Source organism: Condylura cristata, unplaced genomic scaffold (genome assembly GCF_000260355.1).
Source record: "Condylura cristata isolate star-nosed mole 26May11 unplaced genomic scaffold, ConCri1.0 scaffold00036, whole genome shotgun sequence".
NCBI lineage: Eukaryota > Metazoa > Chordata > Mammalia > Eulipotyphla > Talpidae > Condylura > Condylura cristata.
Window position 1 is genome coordinate 7,452,140 of NW_004567137.1, and position 11,768 is coordinate 7,463,907.

Consider the following 11,768-nt stretch of genomic DNA (forward strand, 5'->3'; position numbering starts at 1 on the left):
AACACTACATTAAAAGAATTATATAGCATACCAAGTGAGATTTATATCAGAGTCACATGGATGATTAAATATTTGAAAATCAAACAATGTAATTCATTATATCAACAAAAAGAAAGTTAAAAACCATGTGATCATATCAACAGATGCCAAGAAAGCATAAGATTCAGCATCCATTTATGATGAATACCTTTGAAAAATTGGAGAACAATGTTATATATTCAGCATAATAAAGGTCATACATGACAAACCCATGGCTAACACCATTCTAAATGGTGAAAAAATGAAAAGCTTTCTAAGATACCATACAAGAAAAGGATATCCACTCTAACCACTACCATTCAATGAACAATATTGCAAGTCTTGTGAAAGCAGTTAGACAAAGAAGGATATAAAAGGAACCCAGATTTGAAAAAATAAGTAAAGTTATCATTATTTGAAGGTAACAATATACATTAAAAAACTTATACATTCCACTAAAAATCTAAGTGAAGCAATAAATAAGTTCAGCAAAGTGGCAGGTTACAAAATTAATACACAAAAATCAGTTGCCTTTTCACATGCAAACAATGAACTAGAAGAGGAACACATTAAGAAAACAACCTCATTTACAATTAGCTAAAACAAAGAAAAGAAAAAAAAAATACCTAGGAGTAACCCTAACAAAGAAGGTCAAAGATCTATACAAAGAAAACTATATGACATTGTCAAAAGAAATACAAGAAGACACAAAGAAATGTAAATATATTTCCTGCTTATGGACTAGAAGAATCACCATTGTCAAAATGGCCACATTATCCAAAGCAGTATACATTATGACTCAATGCAATCCCAATAAAAATTTCAGTGGTGTTTTTCAAAGAAATCGAATATTACTAAAATTTATATGGAAAACACAAAAGATACCCAAGTAGTCAAAGTAATCCTGATCATAGGAAGAATGGAGGATTCACACTTCCAGACTTCACTATAAAGCCATAATAATTAAAACATTGGTACCAGGGGGGAAAAATATCAAGAACACAGAGCAATGGAATAGAATTGAGAGCCAGAAATATAACCACACATATATGAACAACTAAGGAGCCAAGAATATTTACTGGACAAAGGAGCCAAGAATATTTACTGGAACAAGAAAAGCTTTTTCAATAATTGGTGTTGGGAAAAGTGAACAGCCACATGTAAAAGAATGAGACTAGATCAGTATCTCATATTATATTCAAAAATCAACTCAAGACTTAGACATAAGAACTAAAAATCACAAAACACATAGAAGAAAACACAGGCAAAACATTCCATTACATAAGCTTCAGAGATATCTTTGTGAACAAAAGAGCATATAAACAACTGGGACTATATCATACAAAAAAGTTTCTACACAGCAAAGAAACTAACACCAAAACAAAAAGATACCTACTGAATGGGAAAAATTATCTGTATACCATACATCTGATAAGGGACTGATATCAAAGATCTATAAGGAGCTTATATAAAAGTTAACAAAACCAAAACAAATAAGCCAATTAAACCCTACGCAGAAGAAATAAATAGATACTTCTCCAATGATGACATACAGGAGGCCAACAGAAACATGAAAACATGTTCATCATCACTTATCAGGGAAATGGAAATCAAAATCACAGATACCACTTTACATCTGTGACAGTAACTCATACCAAAAAGAGCAGAAATGGCAAGTATTGGAGAAGGTGTGGAGCAAAAGAACCACCTTACACAGTTGGTAGGAATGCAGATTGATTCAACCCCTACAAAAAGCAGTGTGGATGTTTCTCAAAGGATTAAAAATGGATCTACCAATGACCCAGCCATTTCAATCCTAGGTATCTACCCAAAGAACACAAAAAGACATGAATTTGAAAGGAATCTTACACTGCCATTAAAAAAATATATTTATTCATTCATTCAAGAACTAGGGTATAGGTCAGAGGTGTTTGTGTGTATGGGGAGAGTGGGGGGTGAGAGGATTCACTGGAGTGGGGAGCAAAAACAGGCAGATCTACTGAAATAGACTGCTGAAGGAGAGCAACAGGCAAAATAGGAGAGGCTGTGCCATATGAGTTAGCTCCCTCACTGGGGACTGAATTCATGTTATATTGGCTAGTGGTTTTTAAATCCTGCTCCACCAGGGAGGCCAAGGGAAGCCCCCTTCATTCCCATTTTTATTGCAGCACATTTATAATAGCTAGACTATGGAAACAACCTATGTGACCCAAGACAGATGAGCAGATTAAGAAGATGTGGGATATATATACAATGGAATATACTCAGTGATCAAAAAAGATCCATCCATTCCATTTGTAGCAACATCACTGGAGTTAGAAGGAATTATGCTAAGCAAAATAAACCAGAAGATGGTGTCATTTGTATGTAGAATATAGAGAAAGTAAACAAAGGGTCAAAGAAAAGCTTTAAGATCAACACTGAAAAGCTGACCACAGAACTGAGGCATACAGAGGTAGGCAGAGGGGTGAGAACAGGGCAGGGAGAGAACACAATGGACTATGGTGGAGGATTATGGGTGCTTTGGTAGTGGTAACTTCACCTGAAGGGAAAGATCTTTTACCTCCCAAATATTAACAGCTATGTATTTCAATAAAAACCTATTTAAAAAATAAAATGAAAAGAAGAAAAGAAGGGGCCGACGAGAAAAAGGACGAGTAAGGGGAATTGGCTCCATTTTTTTTTTTTTTGACAAATATCACTGATTACAAATTGTTTATATAATAAATTGAAAATTTCCTTTCTTTCTTTCTAACTAATTAGTGTTATTTCTACTCAGGACCATAAGGAACAAATCCAATATTGGATTTTTTTGCACTAAATATTTTCAGTTATTTCATCTAAAAATAGCACATAACTAAGGATTCTTACTATTCTGATTCCTAATGTACAATTGATAGTGCAGATGATGTTTATAATTGCCCTATTTTTTTCCTAGTATTTTTTTTTATGATTTATTTATTCATACAGAACTGGGTTGTACAGGCCAGAGATGCAGAGGGTAAGAGGATTCACCAGAGACAGAGCAGGAAGCAGAACAGGCAGATCAAGAAAGTACACTGCTGAGGGGAGCAGCAGGTGGGTCAGGAGAGGTCTGCCGCACCATGTGGTCACCTCCGGGGTAGGCAGGGATCGAACTCGTGCATAAGTGCCTTTAGCTTCTTAGTGCTGCGCTTTAACCTGCTGCGCCACCAGGGAGGAATTACCCTATTTTTCACTTTTATTATTGTTCCCATTCACAGTCAACCACGCTCTTTAGGTATTTAGATAATCCACTACTTTTTAGGGACTTGATTTGGTACAATCAAAGTAGCATAGACCAAATGAAAATTACCTTCTATGTTATTTTTAGTGTGCATGTTACATTTCAAAACTTCTAACTCAGTGGTGTGCTGGTAAAGTTTACCACACTCAAGAGGAAACAAGCTTGTTTTGTTGTACTTCTCTATTTTTACCTGTATAAATGGTGACTTCTTCCCCAAAGCTAGCACGTAGCTGAAATTTTCATTACCCTCTCTCATGAGCCAATACAGGCTGACTTCAGCATACCATTGCTTTTGGGTTATTGTGACAGAGAGGAGAAAGTAAAAATAAAATGAGTGAATGAATCCAGGACAGGAAGAGGTTGGCCCAAATCAAGGAAATTTAAGTGTAACTTCTTCTTCATCCTGAAAAGGTTGCCTTGGGTTGAGGCATTGCTTTGCACTGGCATTTTCCTGCTTCACTATTTTGATGAAATACCAAGGTTTGCACTGATAACACATTACTCTTTTCTGCAGCTGCTATATCATTCTCCAGATTATTGCTTCTCAGTGATTTTCCATTAGGCCCCAGAATTTATATTTTAAAGAGAAGGCTCTATCAAATGGTGGAGGGTTCTAGTCATTTGACTGACTGGTAACTTAACTATTACTGTTGCTACACTTCATTTTTGAATATTAGGTAAACATAGAATTTCCATAGAATTACTAATAAAATAACCTTATTCTGAATATCCAGAGAAAAATCACCTCTGAATTCTTTCTCCGTATTCCAATTTTCTGCCCAATATTCAGTGTCACCCAACTTATAGGTGCTCTTAGCTTCTTATATTTAACTTTATCATAGTACTTGAACACTTTATTGTAATGGTCTCTATACTTCTTGGTACAAGTGACTATGGATTCTGGAGGGAAAAAAGAAGCAATATTCTATCACCAGGAGTAGTATAGTACCTGGTACTACCTGAGAATCAATGAATGAAGTATTTGTTTTTTTTTAAACCTTTGCAGCTAACAGTATAGAATTTTGAAAAGAATACACACACACATACACACACACTCTCTCTTGGATTTATAATTAACAGACATTTTTTGATTTTGTTTGATTTCTCCCTGTCAAAGACCACAATGCTAATTAATGTCATTAATGGTAATGTTCAGAACATACTTACTAATTTTAGTAAGGTTATTATATAGGAAAAAAATCAGCTAAATTCAGCACAAAAGAAAGCTAACTCCAGATGATTTGGAAAAGATTTATGATTGTGTAATATTCCTCCATTTCACTGGAATAAATAATTTGAAATTAATTGTAAATGAGAAATACTTACCAGTAATATTTTTCCCATGGTTGTCTAATTTAGCCACTTGACTTGTTTCCTTATCTGTTTTGAGGGCATGCAAAGGTACTGAAGATTCCCTTTCTCTCTTTCTTTCTTGTTTATCCAAACTTTTGGGCAGGAAAAAAAATGGAATGGAGGAAGAAATGGACACCAGTCCACTCACAAGGAAACTAAGCCACCAAGCACCAACCCAACGAGAGTCCTTAGGAGTTATTTTTATTGTGCCTAAAATAAAGAATTAGAAGAAGCCAGTCAAACACCATTTTGAAATGTAATAAATTATGGGCAATAATGGTAATGAATCCTATTCTTCAACATGAGGGAAGTAAAATATATTTCATCTATTCTAAGGCACTATTTCCCTTTTTTACATTTGTCATTTCTGAAATCAAGGTAACAATCTTGAAATCAAGATTGATGACATCTATACAATTCCATCTAGGAATTGTTACTTCCTGTGTGAACTTGGTGACTTTTCTGGTAACAGAAAACCTAATGGTCACATGTTGAATGATGATAGAATATGGCTATAATTGAACTTTTAAACCTAAAAAAAACATTTAAGAACTAATTGTGGAACACATATGAATTCTTGCTGTTCAATGAGAACCCCATTGGCACAAATGCTAAACCTAAGAAAACACCAGCAATGAAATTTACAGCAATTTACCAGATATTTTCAGTCAACAGCAGGGAATTTTTTCCCTCCAGAAATCCAAATTTCCAGCTTTACAACTACACAGAGGATATTTGTGTAGATATACACACAGTGGAAACTTGAATTTAAAGTGACTCAGAAGATTTTTGTATCATTATAATTTCCTTCAAAGTGTACATGAATGATCTATAAATGCTATATCTCAACAAGTTTAAACGACCTATTCAAGTATAAGTAAACATACCAAACAATAAGAAAACAACACACACATTGCATAAGTATAAACCAAAATAATGACATTATTACTTTTTGATCTAAAAGAAAATTCCTTAAGATGAGAGGATAAATTATTTATCTGCCTACTGAATAATTTTCCTATATGCTCAGATGTGGGTATAAAATTAATTAACATGATTATATTGCTCCATAACCAGCAACTCAGTCCAGAAATGACTGATAAAATCAATGACTCTCTACACACTAAAAATTTATTCATCATCTTCAGAAGTGTCATTTGGATAACATTTGTCTGTTATTACTACTAGTCTAGACATAAAAACTAGAGGTAAGTGTACGAGGTAACCTAGCCAGAGAAAGCATGACAAAGTGTTTTCCTTGGCTTACATTCTGTTTTAAAAATTGGAAAATTGTACATGAAAAATTAGATTATGGGTTTTATGAAAAACTAATAGAAAAATTTTTTTCAATTCTGGATACAAATTTCTTCATGAAATGTATGGAGTGAGTCATTCACCCTCCCCAACTCTTCCCTTTAACCAACACACCTGATACTCACTACTCATGTTAGCTCTTTCATTTCTCTAATCATGAGACAGTTTGCCAAACTGTTCTTTATAGTATGTTCAAATCATACTCTTAACTGAGTAAGAGAAGATACAATAAATTCTACAAGTGCTGTGCTATAAGTGGAATCACCATGAATTCTAAAACACTGTAAGTAAGAATTCTGATTGAAAGAGATCATCCTACAAATTTAACCATTTATTTGTGTATATATAGTGATAAAAACCAAATGCAATTAGAGGAGAATGAGTAGAAATGTATGGAATATGAACCTAGATTAATTCACATGTCCTATAGCATGTTGTTATAAAATACTTTCAAATGTGGCTACAGTTGGCCCACTGTAATGTCTAATTTCATTTTTGGAAATTAATCCTTTGATCTCCTTAAGGCCTGGTGAGACAGAAAATTAGAGTTGTCTAGTCACAAACACTAATTACTTAATATCTATTAAGACAACTAATATCCTGTCATGTATGAAAAAAGAGATAGCAACTAAGTACACAAATAATTATGGCTCACTATGGTTAGGTTACATAAAATCATCCTTGGGCCAATGGGAGGTGATGAAGTCAGGATTTTTTTTTAAGAATTCACACTGTGGAAAAGGATATAAGAACTGTGTAAATAGAAAAGGAGAGGTGGTTTCTAAGTAGAAGTGCTAAGAAGTGAGGCTATGGGGTCCACTGAGTGAGCAGCAGTTAGTTTGTATTGTGGATTAATTAACAGTAAGCAAGTTTGTTAATTTTTCTTATTTTATACTAAATACATTTATAAGAGCTGGTATAAGTAGGAGCTGAATTTTATTTTTATTCTGATCATTAATAAATGTATTTGCTATTTGTAAATTGTGACAAATGGTCAGCACAGGGCTACTGAAAGAGGAAACTGGACTATTTGGAAAAGTGGTGTACCCTACCTGAAAAATATTATTATGTGGTTTTATCCTGGGTGTACTTACCCAGATCAACATAACCAATATCCACGTACATTTTAGAAAACAAAGACCCCATTACAAAGCCAATTATTGGACCAATCATTCCAACTGCATTCAAAATTCCTGAAAAAATATCAAACAATTTTATCAGGTGCCAAGAATATGTAGTTCTTATTCAATTCTTTTTAGCAACATTACATAATATATTTTTCCAAGTAATTGTCATAAGTAACAGTGTGAATTTAGGAACACTATTATTTCAAAGGTAGATGCAGGAAAAGTAATCATAAAATTTATTTTCTTTACATTACCTAAATACAAAGAAGACTGTCCTTCTTCAGCAAAATCATCAATATAAGAAATCCCTAAGGGTACTATGGGTGTTTCTCCAATTCCACGAAGCATATTACCCATTAGTACAAATAGCCACATATATGATCCAGATTCCTTTTCATTACCTGTGTAGACAAAAGTGTTTATTTTATTAATTTTAGCAACCCAACTACTTTATTTATGCCAATTTTTTTGCTACAAGCATTATAGACTTAAGTGTCCAATTCATATTATAATCTAATTTCATAATTAATATCGTATTCTAACAATTTCTTCATGTAAAATTTTTTTTGTGTCAGGATTTAAAAAAACTGCACAGTAGTATGCTGAATAAAAGTTTCCAAATTTCATTTAACTTTTTTTTTTTAAGATTTATTTATTTGTGCATACAGAACTGGGGTACAAGCCAGAGGCTCAGGGGCGGCGAGAGGCTTCACCAGAGACAGAGTGGGGAACAGAACAGGCAGATCGACGAAGTACACTGCTGGTACACTGCTGAGGGGAGCAGCGGGCGGGTCAGGAGAGGTCTGCCACGCCATGTGGTCACCTCCCGGGCAGGTGGGGATCGAACTCATGCGGAAGCAGCTTTAGATTCTCAGTGCTATGCTTTAACCTGCTGCGCCACCAGGGAGGGCCTCATTTAACTTTTTAATCACAAAAATATTTCTAATTTTTCACTCTACAAAACAAAACTGCCCTGGCTATAGCTGTACACATATACTAGTGAACATTCCTATCAATAACTCGAGATATATCAATACAAGTAAAACTGCTGGCTTAAGGATATAAGCATAATTTTGTCTTTTGCTATATTGAAAACTAACTTTCAAAAAGAGATCCTTATACATTACTAACACTACTTAAAATGTGTCCTTTTCCTCTCTCCCCCATTTCTCTTTATTTTTAGTCTTTTCTTGTCTCATTTTTCTACTTCCTTCTACAAATGCCAAAAAAGCTCTTTATATGTATGTCAGCACTATGATTTGCCTTATATATACACCATGCAAAGGCCATTCTTTGTTTTTTACATCAATTTTGCTAATGAATATCACAAGTACTTTCATGGACAATTTAAACTGATTAATTTCAGGGCATTTTTAGTGATACAATCAATTCTTACCTTTTCCCACTACCTCAGGTAATGTTCTATTGAGTAGTGAATTGTGATTAAGTGAACAGGTTAAAAAACTTGATGTTGAGTTTTCTGATGAAGTAATGTAAATTTCTTTAGAATACCTGTAACTTAAAAAAAATCACTAGATTTAAAATTCTGTTTGTCTACTCAATATTTTTACTTTTCCTAGAAAGAGAATTTTCCCTTTTATTTGAACCATTCTCTTCTTCAGATTATCAAAATAGTCTTTGTCATTTTCCTACCCTGTATTTTAGGAGGTAGGATGGGTAAAAGAGACTGAGTGTGTTTCACTGTATCATCTCATGCGGTAGATTATTATTTTGTTATCCCAGGAGTGCTTATACTCTGGTCAAGATATAAAATAACTTGATTTCATGCTGCTTTAAAAATAAACAAAACTGAGCTACCTTCAAATATGGTGGTTCAAACAATTCAGATCTTCTAGTAACATTTTAGTAACATCTAGCAGTATTCTAATAACATTTAATAACCTTTTCTAAGTCAATCTAAAACACATCAGTTCACCTACATTTTCTACTAATCATTCATCTGATTTTCTTTTATGTCTATACACACTTATCATCTCTCCAATCCCCCCAAACGCTCATATGCCTGAGTATTCAAAACTTAGGTTAACAATTTTTTAACTATTTCAGTTTTATGAGGAAGAACTTAACAGGAACAAAAAAGATGGCACCAGATAAGGATAAATCCTAATATGCAAAATATTGAGTTACTCTGCAGTTCCAAAGGCAGCATACTATATATGTTAGTCATTACACTCAGCTCCAAAGAACTAGATAATAAAATATAGTCTCAGTAGTTAGGATATTTTACATATATTGTGTTTATACATATTTTAAAATATATAGTATTACATATTTACATAATATATACAATAGAGAAGGATGTACTTAATATACCCACTCCTGAGATCTCAAAGTAAAGAATCAGCTTTGCTTGGAGGTGGAGGAAGGGGAATTAGGAGCTCTCAGTGAAAATGATGCTTAAGATGAAACTTAAAGATGGACAAGAGTGTAATAGGTAAACAAAGAAGGAAAACTATTCAAAACTGTAGAAATACAGTAAAGTTGTGCCATATCATAATACATTTAGAAAACTGAAGGTCTATAGTGTGATCCTCAGTCCTGGATAGCAATTTAAGATGAAGTTGGTAAGGCAGTCAATGAACAAATCAGGAGTGACCTGTATATGTAAATGTGTTTAGATATTAACCCACAGGCTAGAGGCTTTCAATGCTTTTGACTGGGACCAACAGTTAAGACATACATTTTGCATTATAATCACAATACACTTATAGGGACACAAAAATGAACAAATATATATACAACCAAGACTACAGTTTCAATCTCCATTCATAATGTGCATTCTATTTTATCCCTACCCTATAAATCTGAATAACTTATAAATGTGAATAAAACTGAATTGACTTACTGATCCACTAGTGGTTTGGGATCTGAAGTTTGAAAACTAATGTATTAGGAAGTTGGGAGCTTTAAGTAATAACAGGATTTAAATAGCTATACTTGTGTTTTAAAATGAGTACTCTAGTACAGAATAAGAGTTGGAATGGAGTGGGGACTGGAGGCAGAATGCCAAGTCAGAGACATAAGCCTCAGTAGGTTAGGGGCAGAGTTGAAAAGAGGGGCCAGTATTGACAGGAGGCAGAATAAACAGGATGTATGTTGACGTAAAGAACAGGTGTTGGATGAGGCTGTTAATTTTTGTGGTCCTTTGTGGCTAAATGAGTTATCAATGAAAGAGAGAATTTAAAAAATCTGATCTGGTTTTGGCACGGGGTTGAATTCCATATTGAATATATGGATAAAAGATGTTTGTAGATGCTAGCATGGAGATATCCATGAGGTGGTTAATCACAGAGATCTTGAATATAATACAAAGTTACTACAGTATAGTTAACACTTAATGCATATACTTCTTACAAATCATGCAGAATGAAAAGTGGAGACTGAAGAAGAGTGTAAGGGGTACTTATAATCAGCAGAAGCAATGGAAAAGCATAGACACGATGAAAAAAATCACAAAGGTAGGAAGCAAATCAAGAGAGGTTCATATTGTGAAAGTAAAATGAGCAGTACAAGGAAGTAGGAAGTATGTATAAGATCAGATATGGGAAGGGGGTGCTATCATACCATTAACTCTGTATGTGAAAAATAAACTTCTGCCTTATTTAAGCCATCATCATTTTAGGTTCTAGTCATTAGAATATGACTATAATCATAACTTCATAGTGGATCATAGCGGACTTATGAAGAGCAACATCAATGAAAATGGCAATGGGAAAACTCATATGTAGCGGATTTAGTGGCAACGTCTTACTGACATTAAAATCTTGTAGCAAGGGCATAAAATACACATCATACTAAAAAGTCATAAAGTTCCATGAAACTATGTATCTTATTTAGTGCTATTCATATTTAAAAATCAATAGAAATTATAAATTAACTATTAAATAAAAAAAATTATTCATGCCTAACATTCTTAGTGGGCATAGTTTTCAGGTGACTGCTTATTTAAAAGAAAAAATTAAATACCACCATTCATTTATAAGCAAATGACTATTAATGGTACAGAGTTGTTTTACACTTACTATCCCATGAAAAAATGTGGTAAAGCAGTCAAAATACTTCCAGTTCCCATAAGGAAGCAACCAATTCCAATTAGCTTTGGTCTGTGTAGTTTGGATCCAAAATAACTCACAAATACAATCACAAGCAAATTTCCTAGGAAGAGAACAAAATAATTTTTATAGGATTCATTATTACAAACATTGCTGAGTACAATTTTGTGTAAAAAGGAAAACCACAAAACGGATACAAATAGAACATAAGCTATGGTATTCTCTCAAAGATCATAAAGCTTAATTGAGAATATCAAACTCATTCACTTTAAACCACTCACTATAAAATCATATGATATTAATAGTAAATAGACTAGCTATCAGATATAAAACACAGCGGTGCAACCACTTGCAATATTAGTGAACCAGAATTTTAATAAAGAATTTAGAGTTCTGGCCCTGCCTGGTGGCGCAGTGGGTTAGGGCACTACACTGAGAAGCTTAAGCCACTTCCTCATGAGTTTGATCCCCGCCTGCCCCAAGGAGATCTACATGGTGTGGCAGACCTCTCCTGACCCTCCTGCTGTTCCCATCAGCAGTGTACTTTGTCGATCTGCCTGTTCTGCTCCCCACTCTGTCCCTGGTGAATCCTCTCACCCTCCACATCTCTGGCCTGTA

The 11,768-nt window shown here is 34.0% G+C and overlaps 1 protein-coding gene across 1 annotated transcript in view; it reads right to left on the reverse strand.

Annotated features, from left to right (window-relative positions):
- Nucleotides 1–11,768, reverse strand: part of LOC101628420 (solute carrier organic anion transporter family member 1B3) — a 38,402-nt gene that overhangs the window by 23,277 nt on the left and 3,357 nt on the right. The window contains 5 exon segments of the mRNA XM_004693131.1: nucleotides 4,610–4,846; nucleotides 7,045–7,143; nucleotides 7,332–7,478; nucleotides 8,474–8,595; nucleotides 11,121–11,253. Of these exon segments, the coding sequence (XP_004693188.1) occupies nucleotides 4,610–4,846; nucleotides 7,045–7,143; nucleotides 7,332–7,478; nucleotides 8,474–8,595; nucleotides 11,121–11,253 (738 nt within the window).